General features: G+C 41.4%; 2 protein-coding genes across 3 annotated transcripts in view; both read right to left on the minus strand.

Annotated features, from left to right (window-relative positions):
• The window catches only part of LOC311037060 (BRCA1-associated protein-like), a 32,173-nt gene extending 9,201 nt beyond the window's left edge, over window positions 1–22,972 (minus strand). The window contains exons 1-11 of one of the 2 annotated variants that reach the window (XM_084046125.1): window positions 22,804–22,972; window positions 21,376–21,476; window positions 16,776–16,937; window positions 12,825–13,095; window positions 12,406–12,595; window positions 10,602–10,715; window positions 9,991–10,139; window positions 8,335–8,410; window positions 5,792–5,930; window positions 4,719–4,828; window positions 714–803 (exon numbers count right to left, since the gene is read on the minus strand). In XM_084046125.1, the coding sequence (XP_083902251.1) occupies window positions 714–803; window positions 4,719–4,828; window positions 5,792–5,930; window positions 8,335–8,410; window positions 9,991–10,139; window positions 10,602–10,715; window positions 12,406–12,595; window positions 12,825–13,095; window positions 16,776–16,937; window positions 21,376–21,454 (1,380 nt within the window). In that variant the 5' untranslated portion in view covers window positions 21,455–21,476; window positions 22,804–22,972. Of the gene's footprint in view, window positions 1–713; window positions 804–4,718; window positions 4,829–5,791; window positions 5,931–8,334; window positions 8,411–9,990; window positions 10,140–10,601; window positions 10,716–12,405; window positions 12,596–12,824; window positions 13,096–16,775; window positions 16,938–21,375; window positions 21,481–22,803 lie in introns of both variants that reach the window. The other variant, XM_084046124.1, reaches the window with a different exon arrangement.
• The window catches only part of LOC311037333 (uncharacterized protein), a gene marked incomplete at both ends in the record, with an annotated part of 559,758 nt that overhangs the window by 464,345 nt on the left and 72,277 nt on the right, over window positions 1–23,136 (minus strand). The window lies entirely within an intron of this gene.

The raw sequence follows: 23,136 nt of genomic DNA on the forward strand, positions 1-23,136 counted from the left end.
TTGTAATGTAGATGTGCTATTTATGAATAGCCAAAGAAATCTAAAGTGACACAGATGCGTTCCCGGATTTAAGAGGTTAAATTACAGTGTTATTTCCAGTACACAGGATGTGATGTAAATACGCCGTGTTGTCATTTAAGCACATGGCATTCATGTAGCAGACTAGTTTATGAGTTATATACGAGTGCCTGTGGTGCTTATTAAGACATTCAATCTGGGAACGGAATTAGATTTCTTTGGGCTATTCAAAAATAGCAGATCTACAAGCTCATATCGCGGCACCGAGTGCCGCGATATGAGCTTGTAGATCTGCTATTTTTGAAAAAAAAACGTGAACATGTGTGAAAATCTTTGAATATATATATTTTTAAGGCAAACATTTGTAACTCAAATCTTTGCTTCTGGGGGGGTCCCTGGAGCAAATCATTTTGAGATGGGGGTCTGCGGCCAAATACATATCTAAAAATGTATGTAATGTAAACAGTGTGTCGCTATATCAGTGGTGCTCCAACTTTTCCATGTCAAGGACCCCCAAAATTATGTGTTTGGAGTGGTTACACAGATGTGTTCCCGGTTTTTAATGAGTTAAGGGTTCATATGAAGTGGTCATCTCAGACGTTTCGCTATAAAATGAGCATCTTTGCTTTAGCTGGAGTCTCTGAATAAAGACTAGTGAAAGTAGTGAACGGGCCACATGCCATCATGTCTCATACCTCCTCTGCAGTGTCCTTCTCCAGATGAACTATCTTGTTCTCCCAGTAGATCCGTTGGGACTCCAGTTGACTCGTCAGCAGGTAGGAATACTGCAGACAAAGAGAACACCCTTTAGTTAAAGCTCATTTCTAACTGCATGGAACCGGGTGAAACCCACACTCCACTCTCTGTGTTGTCTATGAGGCCAAAGCACCTGGTAGTTTGTTTTTTTGGCATCACCTCCTTTGAGGTTCCAAGTGAGCTGAAGAGATACTGTCAACTTCCTGCTGATTTTACTACCAATTTTACTATTTTTATTAGGAAGAAACCCCAGACTGGATCCAGATCTTCTCATGGCAAGGTAACTACACAACCAAGACCTCTACCAAAGTGGTCTTGCTCTTAAAATTAGCTGTTGTAGATGTGAAATGATTAGCTAGTAACGGACTACATGTCAGTGGAAAATAAAGTCAGTAGAGTGGAGTTGAGTTGAGTATCATGCATTGTTTTCATTTCAAGACCCCCCCATTTTGGGGGCCACATGGAGTAGGACGGCATGTGGCCGGTACATTTTTAACGTTTAGTTTCAGCTCATATAATTCATGGCGTTCCTTGAATTTGTATTAGTTTAAAAAAACTAAAACTAAGCTAAAAAACATTTCTTATTCAAACATGTTTCCTACTTTATGGATAAATAAAATGTGCGGTGTGCGCGTGCCGTGCGCGTGTGACGTCATTAACCCTTTAAGACCTGGAACGCATCTGTGTGTCATTTTTAGATTTCTTTGGGCTCATTTTCTGCTATTTTTTTTAAAAATCGTGAAAAATGTGTGCAAATCTTTGGATATATATATATTTAAAGCGAACATTTGTAACTCAAATCTTTGCTTCTCGGTGATTCTACAAATGTCTTCTAAATCCTAACAGTTTTTGGAAAAAACATATTTGCTATAATATCAGTGGTTCTCACCTCTAATAGTCAGGTTCACTATGTGTTTTTGTTCAAAATTTGTGGAGATTAGCAAAACAATACTTTATTTTTATCTTCAGAACATGGGGAATCCAAAAATCTATGTTTGCATTTGCACAGACACCTGCATGTCCGCCATATTGGACGTTCAAAATGGCCACCATAAAATACATAATTTGTGATATCTTGGCTTCTAAACAACATAGAAAGTTAATTAAATATGCTAATCCAATGTTTTCTGGGTCAAGGAATCCAATAGAGACCTAAAGGATTGTGCACAGGGACTTGCAGTAGCGCCACCTAGGGGATGGCCAGTGAAATTCAGGTTTACTATGTTAAAAAATATATTTTCGTTAAAAAGTTTAGATTAGAAAAATATACACTTTTGGAATCTTCAGAGCATGAGGAATCCAAAAATCCTTGTTTGCATTTGCACAGATACCTGCATGGCCCACCATATTGTTCAATATGGACGACCTAAAATATATAGCCTAATTTGTGCTATCTTGGATTCTAGACAACCAACCTTAGTTAAATATGTTTCCAGGTCAAGGAGTCCAATAAAGACCTCAATGTAGTTATTATATAAAAGCAAGAAAACAAATGTAAATGGAAAATATAGTCTTTATATTTGTGTAATATCAACACATCATTGACTTTATTACACCACAGGTTTACAGATGTAAAGAAATGGGTGAAAAACTCCATTGTTTCTGTTGTTTTCAAAGAGAAGAAAAGAAAAGAATAGGGCGGGGAGAGCAAGGAGAACAATCTATCAGTAATAGAAAACATGTCAAGGATATACAAATGGCATAAACCAACAGATACAGTATGTACATGAGATTACACATTAACTTGCAAAAACAGTATTGACAAGTTATAAGATTGAACTATATACAATAATATCATCTATCATTCTTTTACGGCCCTTCATCACTGTTAGGAGGGTAATTTTCAGCATTACAGTCTGCGTCGTTTTCGCAGTCACTTCCAAACAAAGTTCTGTGCAAGTTGTGTCTCCTGCATGAACATCTCTGGGTTGTACAATGGGTTTTGCACTGACATCTGACCAACTCTACAATGGCCTGTGGTGCAGGAGGAACCTTTGTGGTAGTAGGTAGTATCTCACCATGGCTCCATGTTTGAGTGGGTCAAAAAGACTCTGCCACGTCACAGTGGCTTGGCACCACACCCTACTTTGATCATGCACACGTTCAATGTTCTCCTCAAGGGCACCAACGGTAGGAGGCAACTTGCTGCTTTATGCCAGATGTTTGCAAAACAGATACCACCTTAGGTCAGGCATGTTTGTTATATGGATGCCCCTTGGGCAGTACATCATACAAAGTTGTTCAATGCATCATTCACCTCCTGTGTTAGGTCGCCTTCCTCTGTTAGTTTCTGTTAGTGGTCAGATGTCAGTGCAAAACCCATTGGACAACCCAGAGAAGGTCATGCAGGGGACACAACTTTGCTTGCACAGAACTTTGTTTGTGTGGAAGTGACTGCGAAAACGACACGGACTGTCTGTAATGCTGAAAATGACACCCCAGACAGTGATGACGAGCTGTAAAAGAATATTCCTGAATGATAGATCTAGTAGATATTGTATGTATATAGTTCAATCGTTCATACTGTTTTTGCACCTTAATGTCTAATATCATACCTGCTGCTAATGTAGACCTACCAAAGTGTCACCACCTTGCACCTTGTGGCTTTTTTTCCCCTAATTTTTATCGCTCGATTCTGTAACCCCTTTTTCACCCGGTGCCAATTAGCTAAGTGATCCTGGGCACTACACTCCCCCCACCAGCCTAGGGAGGCCAAGGCCGAGCTCATGCCTCCTTCAATGCATGAGAGCCAACTGACCTTCTTGTCACCTGACAGGGGGGAGTTTCCCTGGTTGGACGTAGCGCGTGGAAGGAACACGTTATTCCCACCAGTTCCCTTCCCCTCCATCAGGCGCCCCGGCTGACCAGGGGGAGGCAGTATAGTGACCAGGATTACTACATGTTTTTGTGAGGGTATTAACTACCCTATGAGACACGGGAGAACATGCAAACTCCACACAGAGTAGGCCCTTTCGCCTTATGTCTAACCTCATGTACATACTGTATCTGTTGGTTTACGCCACTTTATATCCTTGACATGTGTTCTATTACTGTTAGATCTCCTTGCTCTCCCTGACCCCCCCCCCCCTCTTCTTTTCTTTTCTTCTCTTTGAAAACAACAGAAACAAAGGGTTTTTCCACCCATTTCCTTACACCTGTAAACCTGTAAAGTCAATAATGTGTTGATACTACACACCTATAAACACTATGTTTTACATTTACATTTGTTTTCTTGCTTTTCTATAATCCTGAGAACTACATTGAGGTCTGTATTGGACTCCTTGACCTGGAAAACATATTTAATTAAGGTTGGTTGTATATGGTTGTATATATTTTATGTGGTCCATATTGAACATGCAATATGGCGGCCATGCAGGTATATGTGCAAATGCAAACAAGGATTTTTGGATTCCCCATGCTCTGAAGATTCCAAAAGTGTTATAGTTTTGCTAATCAAAAATTCGTAACAAAAGTATATTTTCTAACATAGTCAACCTGCATTTCCATGGCCATCCCCTAGGGGGCGCTGCTGCAAGTCCCTGTGCACTATCCTTTAGGTCTCTATTGGATTCCTTGGCCCAGAAAACGTAGGATTAGCATATTTAATTAACTGTCTATGTCGTCTAGAAGCCAAGGTAGCACAAATGATATATTTTATGGCGGCCATTTTGAACGTCCAATATGGCGGACATGCAGGTGTCTGTGCAAATGCAAACATTGATTTTTGGATTCCCCATGTTCTGAAGATAAAAAAAATGTATAGTTTTGCTAATCTCCACAAATTTTGAACGAAAGTATATTGTTTTACATAGTGAACCTGACTATAACTGCAGTGAGTCTATCTTCTCAAAGGAAAGCTCACCTCTAACTGCAGTGAGTCTATCTTCTCAAAGGAAAGCTCACCTCTAACTGCAGAGAGTCTATCTTCTCAAAGAAAAGCTCACCTCTAACTGCAGAGCGTCTATCTTCTCATCGTGGCATGTGTCTCCTTCACACTCATACTGAACCATCTTTCCATCCGTCTTGCTGGCCACCAGGCGATGGACGTAGTTATCTGGAATATAGAAGAAGAATTCCCATCATCACATGGTCAGTGTTACTACCCAGGTTTCACAGGCAGAACTACAATATCGCTAACCGTAACGCTCGCCCCCAAAACACACTCGCCCCCATGTTTTTCGCGGACCGCTCACCCCCACAGCGGTTTGTGTATTCTTGTATTAGTTTTACTGAGGTTACGTTTAGGAATAAGGTTAGGTTTAGACATAGTTTTACTGAGGTTAAGGTTAGGAATAAGGTTAGGTTTAGACATAGTTTTACTGAGGTTAAGGTTAGGAATAAGGTTAGGTTTAGACATAGTTTTACTGAGGTTAAGGATAGGAATAAGGTTAGTTTTAGACATATTTTTACTGAGGTTAAGGTTAGGAATAAGGTTAGGTTTAGGCATAGTTTTACTGAGGTTAAGGATAGGAATAAGGTTAGGTTTAGACATAGTTTTACTGAGGTTAAGGTTAGGAATAAGGTTAGGTTTAGGCATAGTTTTACTGAGGTTAAGGTTAGGAATAAGGTTAGGTTTAGGCATAGTTTTACTGAGGTTAAGGTTAGGAATAAGGTTAGGTTTAGACATAGTTTTACTGAGGTTAAGGTTAGGAATAAGGTTAGGTTTAGACATAGTTTTACTGAGGTTAAGGTTAGGATAATGTTTGGTTTAGGTCAAGTTTAGGAATAAGCCAGGGACCCCCCATACAAGATTTGTGTTGTCAAAAAAGTTTCACCCAATCTTTTTTTGAAAATAGCAGATCTAGAAGTTCTCAACATGTTGCTATGTGTCACACGTTGTGAGCTTGTAGATCTGCTATTTTATTTTTGTAAAGTCAAACTTTTCCCCTAGTTGTTTTCATAGACCTGGTCGCCCGTTTCTCTTGCAAAACGCATGCAACACACAGATAACCTGCATTACAGCCTGTTGGGGAGGAAGTGACCAGGCGTTGACTGAAGGATGAGGTGATTTACAAACCTCCTGCGTAGTCCCAGACGCGGTGGTTGGTGAGCTGCATGGCGTACGTATGCTGGGTCTCCTCAAAGTGCTTGTAGGCGTGGCGACTGACGTAGCGACCGCAGCCGATGTGGCCGCAGATCAAACAGATCCACAGGTTCTGACCGATAGAAGAAGAAGAAGAAAGGTATGGGGGCGGTATTAGAAGTGGGTGGAAGTGATATATTTTTTTTGTAAAAGTATAGATGAATCACTGCAACTAGAGTGTTTGTTCAGTAACAGGAAGTCTTCCCTGTGTCTTTAGTAAAGCTCTTCAGTAAACAGAAGGAAAAAAATGAAATAATTTGAACAAAATAAAATAATTTGCTCCGATTATGCTGTCGGGGACCATTTTTTGTTTATTATATTACACTAGACCAGGGGTCTTCAACAGGGGGTCCGGGACCCCTAGGCGGTCCTCAGAGCTACTACAGGGGGTCCGCCAAATCTTTGTGTGGCGGGGACCACTAGCTGAAAATAGCTGATCTACAAGCTCACAACGCCTCGCAGCGTTTTCTGAGAGTCGGTGTAGAGGGAAAAAGACCAGACCAAGTACAGAGCCAACAGCCAAGTTGACTAAATATTGAGGGTTTAAAGGTTGACCATCTTAAAAGACACATTAACATGAATCCAATTATCTATGAAATGTATGACAAAAGTTTATTCTGCAACATGATTTTACACAGTATTTAGTGGGGGGGGTCCCTGCTTCATCTCTCTTGCAGCTAGGGGGTCCTTGGCCTGAAAACGTTGTAGACACCTGCACTAGACCATACCCAGTGTGCAGGCGAAAGTAGTTGCAAATGTGGGGTTATTGCACGTCCCGTCGCCTCACACACACACACACACACACACACACAGACACACACACACGCACACACACACACATCCGTAAGAACGTTTTCTGTGTACACGTGCATAAGTGAAAGTCCTTTAAGTTTAAGCACGGTGTGTGTGTGTGTGTGTGTGTGTGTGTGTGTGTGTGCGCGCGCGGACGCGGCAGGCGGCCTCAACACTGTAACAGGGTGGGTGTGTGGATTCGACGCATGCGCAGTTTGATCTTCCGTTGTTTTTTTAAAACGCAAACAAACAGCTGAGATTTGATGAAATTGAGAAACGGGCTCCGTAGTTGCGTTCAGACCGTAATGGTCAAAGGCCGTGTGCAAATTCAGATCAATTGCTCCAGCCAGTGAGGAGAACCGGGGCACACAGTTTTGCTGACACGACGGTCGGTCACAGAGGTTTGTCAAATTCTAGGAGGATATTACTTTTGCCCCCCCATCCGCAAAAATAAAATAAGAAAAAAAAGAGACAACACAGTGTGTTTAGCCAGCTCCTTTTAGAACTGAATCCAAAGTTTTGGAATAATCCTACTATAATTCTAGTAACCTCTGTAGTGGTGTCACTACCCGGTTCTCCTCAGTGGCTGGACCAATTGCTCTGATTTTGCACACAGCCATTGACCATTACCATCTGAACGCAACTGTGAAGCCCGTTTTTCAATTTCATCAAATCTCAGCTTCTTATTAGCGTTTTTTGTGTCAAACACTGTCGCCATGGTTACGGGGCTGCCCAGCTATGGGACGAACTGCCTCCCGGGTTGCCAGATCATGTGCGCATATCCCCCCACGGATGCGTCGACCGGGTATGGTCTAGTAATAATAATTTGAGTCACCAATCAGCCCGATCTGATGCAGATCAGGCTTTGATTGCCGAGGTTTTGCCCGCTGTGTGTGAAAGGCTCAGCGAGAGGATCGGGCCACGATAATAGCGTTCTGCGATGCCTTCCCGTCCCGAGCGTTAATAGTATTCGTATCTTGGAGCACGGTGCGGGATTTTGCTGGGCCTTTTCCACACCGCAAATGGCCCATTTAAATACCACCCACGCCCGCAAGATTTGCGTTTGGAACCTGCGGGTACCGCGGGATCCTGCTGCTGTTGAACAGAGTCCTGTGAAATATCCTGCAGCGTGTGATCCCTTATCGGCGATCAATTTTATAGTGCAGGGGTCTTCAACAGGGGGTCCGGGACCCCTAGGGGGTCCTTAGAGTTACTACAGGGGGTCCGCCAAATCTTTGTGTGATAGGATTCTTTTTTTTTTACCTTAACCACTTGAACCCTAGCATCCCTTTTTCTGAGGAGAACTTTACCAAAAAATAGCAGATCTACAAGCTCACAACGCCTCGCGCTGCGAGGCGTTGTGAGCTTGTAGATCGGCTAGTTTTTTGTCAAAGAGGTGTTTGGTGTAGAGGGGAAAAAAGAGCAGACCAAGTAAACAAAAAAAGTTAAATCTGAAACACAATTTTATACAATATAGAGTAGGGGGTCCCTGCTTCATCTCTCTCTCAGCTAGGGGGTCCTTGGCCTGCAAACGTTGAAGACCCCTGATCTAGTGTGAAAACCACAACGATACATGACAGCCCATTTCAAGAAATAGACTCGTGTAGTGTGAAAACCTTAACGATCAGTTAAGACTCGCCAACCACTTTAAGTGTCCTACAGCGTGTAGCTGCCCTTAGCCTTACCTCCTGCACTCCACACTCAAAGCACTTGTTCTCCTCCACAGGTTCCGGTGTTTGACAGTACCTACACACAGGACACCTGAAACACACACACACACACACACACACGGTCATCAACACACACAGCTGACTAAATAAAAGCAGCTGTATACAATGTAGTGTATATACAGCTGTTACGTATACGGCAATGTAATGTTATTTCTCCTTTTTACAGAACACAATGATGACATGCAGAACAGAAAACACCAACAAAAACGTGGGGTCCGGGGACCTCTTGGTGGTCCTTGAGGGGCTGCAAGGGGGTCCCCAGCTAAATGATTGAGAGAGCTACATATATATCAATTGTTATCAAATGGGGGTCTGTGGCTTAATATATATATTAAACTGGGGGTCCTTGAAATGAAAAATGTTGAGAACCAGTGTTATGATCAGCCCACGCACAGAAACAAACTGCATACATAATACATAATGATTCTAGTCGTAGGGAAGGGTATCAATAGGACATTTGATCAATTCCAATTCCGCTTATAGATTCCTAAATCAGGGGTTTGATTCATTATTTGACATATATCTCTGTTTGCGTATATGCGTATGTGTGTACTGTTATGGGTGTGTGATATGTGTATGTGTGTGTTCTTGGGGTCTTGGGGTCACGATTCAGTTTTTTCCCGATTTATGAATCTCGATTCAAAACCTTTTTTTTCCCTGATTCAAAATAGACTTTTTCCGATTCAAAACTATTCTCGATTCAAAACATAGGATTTCAGGATCTACTCCAGTCTGCTGGCATGAAAGCACAGTACATTTACATAGCTATTATAATTGTAAAGGTTTTAACAACTGATAATAATGTAAAACACACAAAAGTAAATCTAAGATCCAAAGAAAAATAAAAATAAAAAAAGAGAAAAAGAGAATCGATTCTGAAATGTCCAACATTAGAATGGCGATTCGAATACGAATCGATTTTTTCCCACAACCCTGATTATGTGTATGGGTGTGTGTTATGTGTATGGGTGTTAGTGTTGATTTTGACAGCAGACTTTTGAAGCAAATTCCATTTAGTTTTAGTCATATTTTAGTCATCAGAAATGTTTTACTGTTAGTCTAGTTTTAGTCGACTAAATATCATACAATTATAGTCGACTAAATCTACAGTTGATTTAGTTGACTAAAATCTATTTTGGCGGTGCCTTGATGGCGTCGTAACGGCTGATTTTAGACTTGGTTGGATGCTCTGAAAATAGCCGATCTACAAGCTCACTAGATCTGCTATTTTCAGAGCACAACACCCGAGCACAACCAAATATAAAATGACTTTTAGTTCTACTGGATCTCTTCTCCACTAGGTCCCTCACTAACATTTTAGTCTAGTTTTTATTTGCTGACGAAATTGTCAATATATTTAGTCTCAGTTTAAGTCATCATAGCTTAGTTTATGTTTAGTTTTCGTCAGTGAAAAAAAGGTAGTCGACCAACATTTTTCGTCATAGTTTTAGTGGACTAAATCAACACTAGTGTGTGTTATGGGTATGGGTGTGTGTTTATGGGTGTGTGTTACATGTATGGGTGTGTGTTATGGGTATGGGTGTGTGTTTATGGGTGTGTGTTTATGGGTGTGTGTTATGTGTATGGGGGGGGGGGGTGTGTGGTACTGACGAGGCGTCCTCCCAGCGCTGCAGACACTGGCTGTGGAAGCTGTGGTTGCACAGGGTGGTGAGAACACCGTTCACAGACTCATCCATCCTCTCCAGGCACACGGTGCACTTAGGAAGCTCCGTCAGCTGCATCACCGGCAGACTGGCTCCCTGTGGGACCGCCGGGGGGGGGGGGGGGGGGGGGGGGCAGAGAGAACCACATGCTTAACAATACGACAGGCTCCACAAAAGAAAAACACACTCATTCATGGATTAACCCATTCAATTCGGGAACACATACTGTGTCATTTTAGATTTGTTTTTTACCTATAACCATCATTTTATACTTAGGGATATTCAAAAATAGCAGATCTACAAGCTCGTATATCTGCTATTTTTCTCATTTTTTTTATCGTGACATTTTTTGCACATTTTTAATCCATGTTTTTTAAAGTGAACATGTTTTACTCAAATCTTTGCTCCTGGGGGATTCTACAAATGTCTTCTAAATCCTAACAGTTTTTTGGGGAAAAACTGTTAGGATTTGAGAACTCTTTCAGTGTACAATGTAAGTCAATGAGGAGCTTATTTTGAAATCATCAATTTCTAATCAATTATTTTTGATTTTATTACCTGCTCAGACTTGATGACTTCAGCCCTCTCCACATAAACTACTTGGCACACGGCTTCCTCTATGGAGTTGAACTGGCGGCCGTTGCATGCCGTGTAGAAGCTGTCTGCATCCGCCTGGTCAACAACACAGAGACAAGAGAGAGAGCAAAACATTAAGGGGGGCTGCCTGCCTGCCTGCCTGCCACTGCCTCAGAAAATGTGACGCGATGCAAACAGCAGAGGGCGCGTTAAATGAAAAGAGAAGAAATTACAGGATCTTTGTAAGAGAATTGATTAAAAAAAGTTTGTTATTTGCTACTGAATTGAAAAGAGGATAAGAGAAAACACAGTATTGTAAAAAATACAATTAAAAAAGAGAAGAAAATACTGGATTTGTGTAAGAGAAATAAAATAGACAGTGAACAACAACATCACAGGGATCAGTTTTAGGGCTGATTTGATGAATGATAGAAAAAAACACTTGACAGCCCATCCAAGTCCATTTGAATGGAATTTAGAGGGAGTGGCGTTCCAACGTGTTTACAAAACGTTATGGTTCATCAGTGTGGACGGATGCTCACATCATTATTAGAGTTCTCAAATTCTGCCCGAACCCGAGGGTACCCGACCCGACCCGACAGGTTCGGGCCGAGCCAGGCTGAAATATATGCTAATTGGTAGGGCCGGGCCGGGCTCTTGGGTTAGCGTTGCTGCTGGCTTTTTTTTAATTAATTTTTTTAATAATAATGATTCTGTTCTGTCAATCTGTCTTTGTGTATTTATTCATTAATAATGAACAGCAGTGCTGTCAGTGTGTTGTGTTGTGCTGCACTGACAGTGACTGGATTGGGAATTTGGGATGTAAAACTTTTGGAGAGAGAGAGAGAGAACAGCACACGTCGCGCTGCTCGCGCAGCATAAAGTCTGTCAGACTGAGAGTGAGTGAGGCTGAGGGGCGCCTGATTTATACTTCATTGCAATCTGGTGTTGCACACAAAATTCAATCTACAAACCCACTGAAGTCCACAATGCATCATGAGCTAACACTTTTTTAACTTGTAGATCGTTTTTTTAAAGGGCCATAAAAAGCAGCACGCAGCAGCACGCAGCAGAGCAGACGCACGGATTCATGGCAGACAGAGACAGACAGATAACGCATTGATTGATTGACTGAATACTTTATTAGCAGTTTACATACAAGCGCAAGACAGTAGGCTACAGTTCAACATACAAGGTCTGCTTGTGCTTGCCTTGTTCTCATACTAGAAGATGATTTGTTTTGTACTACTGCTACTACTGCACGGTGACAGTGCATATGCATGGTCAGTGGCGTCTGTCGCTCAGCGAACATAGCAGGTCTGCGACTGCAGTAGAACACGTTTTGGGTTTGTAACTTTGTTTAACTTTGTAGACTAGAATAGATCTCTGCTTTGCTGATAAAATATAAATTGCACGGGCAGCGGCAGCGCCGTCAGGGAGAGAGAGAGAGAGAGAGAATGAGAGATACAACGGGGATTTAACATTCTAGTACTATACCTATTTCGTACTATAACCTATTTCGCGCAGAAGAGAACTTACTAAGTACAGTAGCATGATGTTTTATGAACAACTGAACATGATTGTGATGTTTCCATTTAGAAAACTATTATAACGTCCGTTGACTCCATTCTCTCTCTCACTCGCGAGTTAGAGCCGGGCTTTAATTTTCAGGCCCGTGGAGAACTCTAATCATTATATGGTTAGTGCTATAGTTATCATTCTTGGTGTGGACAGCCCTTAACAGATACATAAAACAGTCCATCGCTGGTTGTGTTCAGACTCTTACCTGGGTGCTGAACTTGATCAGCACCATGTACTGGTTGGGGGTGGAGTCACGGATGATCTTCATGTGCTCCATGACGTCATTAAAAGGCGCCACCAGCTTCATGAGGTCGTGGGAGGTCATGGTCGCCGGGACGGTGAGGATGCAGAGCATGGCGCTTCGCCTGACGTCCTCTGTGAGCGACGTCATTTTACTGAAACAAACACCAATTAATGCCATGCTGTGGCACTAGTTGTAAAGAAAGTGTACAGCGACATAGAACAGTGTTGCAGGGATGAGCAGAGGTAATGTAATGTTCTGTCAGGACAGTATGGGTGTGGGGGTGACTGATTTATCCTCTGTGTGTTTTTGTCTCATTCCTAAGACAATAATTTGATGACCGGCAAAACATTTTTTTGGGGTGGACTATCCCTTTAACTCACTTGGTCTTGTAGAGGTGCATGATGCCGTGGACTATCTCCACCGAGGGGTTTCCACTGAAGAAGGAGATCTGGTCTGGAAGCTGCTTGGACGGCGAGTCCGGAGCTCCGCTGGTCTCTGTGCTGCCGTCGGCCGTGTCCGTGTCCTCACCGCGGGCCTCCTCCTCCTCCTCACCGCGGGCCTCCTCCTTACCGTCCCCGTCAGCCTGCTCAGGGTGCTCAGCCTCACCCGTCTGCTCTTTAGTGTCCAGCCCCTCCTCCTCCTCAACCCCTCCTGTGATGAATAACGACAAAAGATGGTTGATTTAGGACAGTGGTTCTCAACCAGTGGTCCCCGGGGACCCCCTGGGGTCCTTGGGGGGGTTCCAGGGGGTCCCCAGCAAAATGTGTTAATATAGCATCACAATCACTTTTTACACTTTGGCTATTCAAAAATAGCAGATATACAAGTTCATAGCACGGCACTCGGTTGGAAAAAACGTGAAAATGTGTGCAAATCTTTGAATTTATATATTTTTAAGCCAACATTTGTAACTCAAATCTTTGCTTCTGGGGAAGGGGGCGTCCCTGGATGAAAATATTTGAGATGGGGGTCCGCGGCCGAATACATATCATTGTGGGGGTCCTTGACATGAAAAAGATTAAGAACCACTGATTTAGGACAGTGGTTCTCGAAGGGATTCCAGGTGGTCCACAGCTAAGTGATGGAGTTGGTAACCAAACGGACCCTGATTACCGTAGATCTATAACTCTTGAGAGCGTAAAATGAATTTAAAAATGAGTGTAAAATTAAATTTTACTCTCAAGAGTTAAATTATTGTAAAACATCTGCATTACTTAATTTATAAGAAGTCTACACAATTAAAATAATGTAGAAGAATTGTTATTTTGATCAACGTTTGCCTGTTATCTCTTCTATGGAACCAACATCAATACAACATGGAATTGTGGACAAAATCTTCTCTGAGGGTCTGAGAGTCTAAATCTCATCTCTCATTTTATATTTTAGCTATAACCGTCATTTCTATACTTTGGCTATTCAAGAATAGCAGATCATCTACAAGCTCAAATCTTATATTCCATCGTTAAAAACCTTTGACTCCAACATCTTAACAAAATGAAATAAGTATGTTGACTCTGGCTTTGTCCAATGTTCCAATGTTGATTCAGGAAAGGTATGCAAATGTAGGCATATTTTTCTAATGCCTAATTTGCATATTTAAATATACGATTTCAGAAAACTTGTAATACGATAAATCGTTGTCTTCATGTAAGTAATCAACTCAGGAAGTTTCATTATGATAACTCTTTTTAAAATGTTGTAATTTTTTCACCTGTCATGTACGTATGGGGAAAATAACAAAATGTGTGATAACCATGGAATAGCTACTCCTGTGGAAAGGTTATCATATATTTATTTACTCGTGTTGACCCTATGAACAATTTAATATAGGTTTGGTTTTGCCCACTCTTTCGATAATCATTGCTCAATTTTGGGGCTCTGGCTCATGGACTAATTGACATTTGTGCCCAGCTCTACTACTACTACTCTCCTAACACTGCTGCTTCATTGGCTGCTGTTACATGGACAGTTGTATTCGGAATGAATACACTTCTATTCGGAATGAATGAATGGATGAATTCATTCCGAATAGATTTGCTCATGTAAACACCCCAATTGGAATAGAATATTCCATTCCAGTCTGACCCGAATGCATTTTCATTCGGAATAGGAGGGGTGGTATAGACCGTTTGAATCGGGTTAAATCAATCGGAATTGACCATGTAAACACTTTGGGTGCGTTCGGAAATCACGCACCGGAGCACACTCGCCTATTAGTTTGTATTGGCCAGTGCGCTCAGTGCTGTATTTTCGAACGCGCCCTTTATTCCAAACGCTCCTGTCTGTTTGGAATACATGCATTCCTTTGCGCATGTCCGTGCTTAGTAGGGCTGTCAGAATTGTCCAAAAATGACCTATCAAATCTCTAATTCGGCCACGGTTGGTGCTGAGAAGCGCTCGCTCCTGCGGGATAAAATTAATGATTCTAATAGCGTCATTTAATAAGCCTGTAATGGTTAAGCCCAGACTTGTCCAGGAGAACGGACGTGGTTAAGCCCAGACTTGTCCAGGAGAACGGACGCTCCGAGGATTGCTGGCCTAGGCTACACTTATATATGGATCTTTTTCTAAACAGGTATTTTAGTCCTCAGTTTTTAAAAGGAATCCCTGGCCACATGACAAAGATTTTTTTCTAAAATCCCTATCCACACGTAAACGCAGAAACGCATTGATCATAGACTGTAGTGTTGCGCGCTCTCTCTCTCTCTCTCTCTCTCTCTCTCTACATTTATTATTATAATGACCATGTGCGAATGCGCGATGACATCATCGTACGGTACCTACATGAGAAATGTGACAAATACTATAGGCTAGCCTACGTTTTACCGTGTCTGGTACCAATACAAAAAAAGAAACTGGTCTGAACTTGTAGATCTGCTACTTTTGCATTAAAACGGCGATGACAAAGGAACACAGGCTTGCACCGCATACAACGCTGCCTGGTGCGTTGCTTCCGGGCCTGCCTACGACCGATAGACCTCCGCCGCGGAGGCACAAGGGGGCTATTGCCTCCTCCCATGCCCACCAGGGGAAGCTCTGCTCCGGGTAGTGGCCCCTGGTCCATGCCCGGGCGTAGGCGGGAACAACTTTGCGCATGTCAAAAGTTATATTCTGAATGAATGCTTTGGTCATGTAAACGAGGAATACTTTTATTCAGGTCCCATGTAAACAGGTGAGTGGATCAGATTCCTCTATTCAGAATGAGTTCATTCGGAATGAATTAATTCTGAATGAATACATGATGGTCCATGTAACTGTGGCCACTGTGCCTTATTGCCTATGTGTCATCAGCCAATCAGAACGCTTGTTACAATACAAAATGACTTGGGCAGAAAGTGCTTTTAAGCCAACTTTTTGACTTGGTCCGAGATATTTTTTTTTATTTTAACAAGCATTCTGATAGGCTGAGGACACAGGCAATAAGGCAGGATGAATCATCAGTGTTATGAGAGTAGAGTTAGACAGATATAAATAAAGGCAGATAAACATGATTTAGGCTAAATTTGTTTTTTTACTCATGATTGCCTAAGTCATCTAGGTCAGTGGTTTTCAACCTTTTTCATGCCAGGGACCCCTAAATTGATATACATTTGACCGCGGACCCCCATCTGAAAATGTTTTGTGCCAGGGACCCCCAGAAGCAAAGATTTGAGTTAAAAATGTTCTCTTTGAAACATTTATATATTCAAATACTTAATACTTAATACACATTTTCAAGATTTTTCAAAAATAGCAGATCTACAAGCTCATAGCGCGGCACTCGGTGCCGCGCTATGAGCTTGTAGATCTGCTATTTTTGAATAGCAAAAGCTAAGTGGTTAAAATTATTCTGAGGCTAAGTGAAAAGATTCACTCCATGAATTATTTCTGATTTTTTTGCAGTTTTATGCCAGAGATTTTTCATTGAAAAAAAAAAGTACTCAGGAGCCGAGATACAGAATTTTTAAGTTTTAAGTTAACAAGGAAGTGGATAGGAGTCTAGATCTTCGAAAAATCATATCTCCTTGGTCTTTGGGTCAAATAAAAAAAAGAAGAAAAAAAAAGGAGTTAACTTGATCTAGGCAATCAAGTGATGGATTTGAAAAACGAGTTAATTCGTTCTAAGCAATCAATGTGTGAACTAATTTAGCTGGGTCCCCGGACTACTGGTTGAAAACCACTGATCTAGGTGACTCAGTCATCTAGGTAACTCAGGCAGAAAGTGATTTTTTTTCTTTCGTCTCTCCTAAAAACCTTAAAAATATGACTTTATGACAATTCTGCTATGAAGCTAACGAAATCTAAATCCACCTCACCCCCCCCTACCCCCCCCCCCCTCCCCCCCATCTTACCTGGATTGGGTTCAAAGGTCTCGATGACCATGTCTCCCATGGCTCTGCTGCCGATGTGCTGGTGGAGGACGGAGGCCCGTTCTAGCTCCGTCTTCCCCGCCAGAGACAGCTGGGCCAGACCCAGAGCCTTCTCCTGCATCTCCTCCTCTGACATGCCTTCCACTGCAGTGAACAACACAACAACATCACAACACAACACAACAACACAACAACACACTTTCTATGACTCACTCTATACTGTAAACCAAACCTGTTCATTTCCAGCTCCCTCTCTTCTCTTCATACACAATCACACACTCACATTGTCACCATAAATGACACAATACATTCTGTTCTGATTGTCTGTCGTTCCAATAATAACCCGCCTGGAACAAACCAACCCAGTGGTGGAAAGTAACTAGGTACTGTACATTTACTCAAGTACAATTTTGAGGTATTTCCAATATTCAATACTTCTACTCCACTACATCTCAGATGCAAATATTGTACTTTTCTTTACTCCACTACAATTATTTGAAAACTTTAGTTATTAGTTACTTTGTGGATTTTAATTATTACTACAAAAAAACATACATTAACCACTTCAGCTCTATTTAAACTTTGGCTATTTGAAAATAGCCGATCTACAAGCTGACAACGTGTCGCATTTTAATAAATGTTATACATAATATGATACCTTGTGAAACGAGACAGTCTGCATAATGAGTACTTTAACTTTTAGTAGTTTAAGTATAGTTTGATCTGATGCCAAGTTGGCAAAACTTTTGTAATTTTACTCAAGTATATTTTGGATTCTGGACTTTTTCTCAGAGTATTTCCACATTGCGGCATTGGTACTTTTACTTAAGTAAAAATGTAGTAGATTACTTTTTCCCCCACTGAACAGACCACAGGTTGACAGATGGTAATAATAAGAAGGAGGAATCAGTCCTATGAGAGCCTGTCTGTCACAAAGCGCTACAATTTAAGAAATGGGAAGACAGGACTCTCACACAACACTGAGTCACACACACAAAGGCACCAGATGTCCTTCCTCCCCAAAAAAGAGCATACAATCTTTACCAGAACAAACTGGTTTATCCTTTGATGTCTTTTGTCGTTTTTTTAAACGTTATCTTAGAGCGGTCCTCTTGAATCTGAAAGAAACATCATCATTCATACTGTTTCATACTGTTTATTTGAGAACGATGTTCTCAAATAAACACTTGACTGGTTTTGAGAGCCCTCCCTTCAGAGTACAGGGCAAAAAGCTGTCCCACCAAAAATTAAATCACAGCTGTGGTGAATAGGGATGGGACCAAATGAGAATTACATGTCACCATTATTGTGGCAAAAATAATTACGATTAACGACATCCATCAGAATATGCTTAAAGGTAGGGTAAGTGATTTACTTTGGTTAAAATAAGTGTTAAATAGCTCTATATTCTGATAGTAATCATTGCTATAGAGTGTTTGTTCAGTAAAAGTGTTAAATAGCTCTACATTGTGATAGTAATCATTGCTATAGTGTGTGTGTTCAGTAACCGGAGTCTCCATGTCTCTCCAGCTCTCTTAATCATAAAATGTATTTTCAGTGCTCTGTACAAACAAAAGCTAATTCCTCCTAGTGCATGACGGAGGACAAGTTCACCATAAATTAAAATCTCCACGATACGATTATTGTGAGAGATTCTTTATCACGATGATTTCGATAATAACGATGATCGTCCCATCCCTATAGCTGGGGCCACTAAATCCTCAGTGTTTTATTTATCCATGTGTAAGTGTGAATGTTACAAAATGTATGTAATGTAATGTAATGTAATGTTACCACAACATCTAACCGCTCAAAATGCACTCCCTGTGTGGCCGGGGGGGAGATGCAGTATGTGCATCATGGATTGACATGATTCCATAGAACAGTGGTTCTCAAACTTTTTCATGTCAAGGACCCCCAAATGGACACACTTATTAGCCCGCGGACCCCCATTTGAAAAGATACATTTCAAGGACCCCCAGTTTGACATGCATTAGGGCTACGGACCCCCATTTAATGGCATTTCTATCTCTGGGACCCCAATTCATGTTGTAAAATCAATGTTATCTTAACTCTGAGAGTGTACAAATGGAACCAAATGGACCCGTTAGGGTCCATTTGGTTCCATTTGTACACTCTCAGAGTTACAGACCCATAAGGGTCCATTTGGTTCCTATCCATCATTTAGCTGGGGACCCCCTGGAACCCCCCCCCCCCCAAGTACCCCTGGGGGTCCCCGGACCCCACTTTGAGAAACAATGCCATAGAACACATGCTGGCCTGTATGGAATCCAACATGACTGAAATCACTGGTGGCGACTGAGAACTTTAATCCATGCGTGTGCTTATGTATGAGCTTCAGGCAGTACTACTACAGTAGGCGCTCTACACCCACCCACACTCCCCGTGTTTACCAAAACAAACGGTAATACAACGAGAGGACAAGGTGTTTCTGCAGGTGAACACCACCACACTGATCACTGCTGCTAGAGAGCAAGGGTTTGCACCTTTTCAGGCCGTCACACACCTAAATGATCATATTTGAACTGAGGACCCCCCCCCAAAATAATCATATTTGAACTGGGGACCCCCCCCACCCTGACAAGCACTTGGAATTGTAGGAGTTCAGGCATTACATTTAGTGTGACTCGGTTCCACAGGTAAATATTGTGAAAACAGCCAAAGTGCGAGGCGCTGTGAGCTTGTAGATCGGCTATTTTCACAACGTTTGCCTGTTTCTTACGGAATATTTGACAATTTGGCCACTTTGGTATTAAAAAGTCTTACAGGTCCTTATATTGGAACTTTATAAATGTACAGATACCCTGTATACACGTATACTGTATGTTGGTTTGTTTACTGTTGAGTGAGAAAACAATGTTGCACATTAAGCTAATCATCTGGGGACCCCCCAAAATAATTTGTGGACCCCCTGTTTGGGAACCTTTGGTATAGAGGGAAATGATGGGTAAAAAACTATTTGTATTGTTTTGTCATGTGAACACAGTGAAAAGTGACACACTACATTTATCGTCTGATCCAGGGGTCTTCAACAGGGGGTCCGGGACCCCTAGGGGGTCCTCAGAGTTACTACAGGGGGTCCGCCAAATCTTTGTGTGATATGATTTTTCTTTTTACCTTAACCACTTTAACCCTAGCATCCCTATTCTGGATAACTTTAGCCCAAAAATAGCCGATCTACAAGCTCACAACACCTTGCAGCGCGAGGCGTTGTGAGCTTGTAGATCGGCTATTTTTGGCAAAGAGGTGTTTGGTGTAGAGGGAAAAAAAGAGCAGACCAAGTAAACAAAAGAAGTTTCATCTGAAACACAATTTTATACAACATAGAGGGGGTCCCTGCTTCATCTCTCTCTCAGCTAGGGGGACCTTGGCCTGAAAACGTTTAGACCCCTGGTCTAATTGCATTTATTTGAGCTAATCGCAATCATTTTTTGCATAATAATCATAATGTTTCCATGTAGAAAACTTTTCACACATTTTCAAATATTAAAAAAGCAGAAATAGCTGATCTACAAGCTTACAACGCCTCAGCTGTTTCAGTTATTTTTACATTTCTTCACCACCAACAGTAGCCATGGTTCACATGACGGACGTGCTGAGAGTTCCTGGTTTAGAGCGGTGTTCGATTTGTTTACATTGCCAACTCTCACATGTACATAAACGTTCACATTTCAAATATAAAGTGCTGACCCATGAGCCACGGATGTTACACGTTGAGCCGCACCACTCTAAGTACCCGTGTCTCCCGTATTGTTCAAGAAAAAGCATTTTAACCCATTGAGACCTGAAGCTGATTCTACATGTCTCCTAAATCTCAACAGTATTCTGAAAAAGGTATGTTTCTCTATCAGTGGTGCTCAATCTTTTTCATGTCAAGGACGCCCGAAATTATATGTATTTGGCCGCGGACCCCCATCAAAATATTTTGCTCCAGGGACCCCCCCAGAAGGAACGATTTGAGTTCAAAATGTTCGCTTTAAAAATATATATATTCAAAGATTTGCACACATTTTCACGATTTTTCAAAAATAGTAGATCTACAAGCTCGTAGCGCGGCACTCGGTGCCGCGCTATGAGCTTGTAGATCTGCTATTTTTGAATAGCCCAAAGTGTAAAATAATGCTTTTTAGCTCAAATCTAAAAATGACACAGTTCCAGGTCTTAATGGGTTAATCCGATCGCCGGCCATTTTCTCCATATTTTCTCTGTTCTCCGTATTTTCTCTGTTGCTTTCAACTATGCGACACTAATGGTTGGGAGGTGTATTGCACTCTGATGATCGGATTAAAATGCTTTTTTATTGAACAATACTGGAGATACGGGTACTTATCACGGAACGGATCAACATGTAACATCCGTGGCTCGGGGGGTATAAAGCACTTTATATTTGAAATGTGAACTTTATGTACATGTGAGAGTTGGCGATGTAAAACAAATCGAACACACCGCTATAAACCAGGAACTCTGGGCTCCATGACTGTCATGGTATGACGGTCATGTTTCAGGGCTACACCAACAGCAACAGTGACAACAAACGATGACAACAACAACATGGACTGACCTGCAGAATAGTGGAATCCTTGAGGAGAAGGAGACTGGTCTGCTAGCTCCAGACGGATCACCACCAGAGACACACTCATGTGTTCTCCTTCAGATCACACCCTTCCTACAGAGGTGGAGAAAATACTCACATGTTTTACTTATACGTAAAAAGTATTTAAGTATCAATACTGCAATGTAGAAATACTCTGTTTATTACAAGTAAAAGGCCCCCGTGTTTGAAATGTTACTTGAGTAAAAGTAGAAAAAATATTGGCATCAAAAATATACTTACAGTAAGGTACCAAAAGTAAAAGTACTAACATGTTTGAAAATCTACAAGCTCACAACGCGTCGCATCTTGTAGATCTGCTATTTTCAAATACACCATGTATGAAATGGGGCTAAATTGGGGTTAAAGTACGTTTTATAATATCATAATTTATATCTACAAAGTAACTAAAGTTACCAAGAATAAAAGTACCAACATGTTTGAAAATGGTGTTGTGAGCTTGTAGATCTGCTATTTTCAGGTATAAAATAGGGCTAAAGGTGGTTAATGTATGTTTTATAATATATATCAACAAAGTAACTAAAGTTTTCAAATAATTGTAGTGCAGTAAAAGAACAATATTTGCCTCTGAGATGTAGTGGAATAGAAGTAATAGTACTGAAAATTAGAAATACTCCATTTTTACTTTACTCCATAAAGTAAAAAAATATGTCTAAATTGTACAAAATCAAGTACAGTACTTAGTTACTTTAAACCCCTGCTTCCTACACCACAACAACAACAACAACAACAACAACAACAACAACAACAACAGTCAGTCAGTCAGCATCATGCTAATCAGAGAAGCTACCTCTGTTAGCCCTGAAACATGACAGTCACGGCACAACTTCAACCTGGTTTTGGCATTTTCCCTATTTACAGTCCGTACATCTACATAAACGTTCACATTTCAGATATAAAGTGTTTACCTCATGGCCAAGGATGTTACAATTCACTTCGGGTGAGTATAAGTACCCGTATCTTTCGTATTGTTCAATAAAAAGGCAGTTTAATCCGATTAGTGGCCATTTTCTCATAGAGTTATAAGGTACCAGAGGAGTGCAATACACCTCCCAACCGATAGGGTCACGTCGTTGAAAACGTATGGAGGAAAAACAAAGAAAATGGCCACTGTTCGGATTAAAATGCTTTTTTATTGAACAGTACTGATGATACGGGTACTTAGACCCTCCCGAAGTGAATTATAACATCCTTGGCCGTGAGGTTAACACTTTATGTCTGAAATATGAAGCTTTATGTAGACGTACGGGCTGTAAATGGAGAAAGTGCCAAACACCGCGTAGAGGTTCCGCCATGACAGAGCGTCATGTGAACCACGGCTAACAGCCGGTGCTATAGGCTAACGACGGTTAGCTTTCCAACATGAAGGAGTTTTACCTGCTTTAAATGTGTGTTGTCTTCCTCTGGAGGAGTTAAACTACATCAACTACACGGCCCTTTGTCTGATAACAGCTTTAATGGAGGAGTTTTATCATCATTAATGATGATAATTAACACTCATTACATCATAACATCTCCTCTCTTCTTCTTCTTCTATGCGTTGTTGATAAAACAATATTGACTGCCCAATGTCTTCTTCGCGCGAGATGTTATTTGAGGCAGAGCCCCGCATCGCTGCCCCCTGTTGGCAAGGAATAGGTAAAGGCTCTGGGTAAAACTTTACATTTATGAAAAGAGTGTAAAATGAGTATTCTTTGAGAACAGTGGTGG

The sequence above is a fragment of the Gymnoscopelus microlampas genome (assembly GCF_963454915.1).
Source record: "Gymnoscopelus microlampas genome assembly, chromosome: 21".
Classification (NCBI taxonomy): Eukaryota; Metazoa; Chordata; class Actinopteri; order Myctophiformes; family Myctophidae; genus Gymnoscopelus; species Gymnoscopelus microlampas.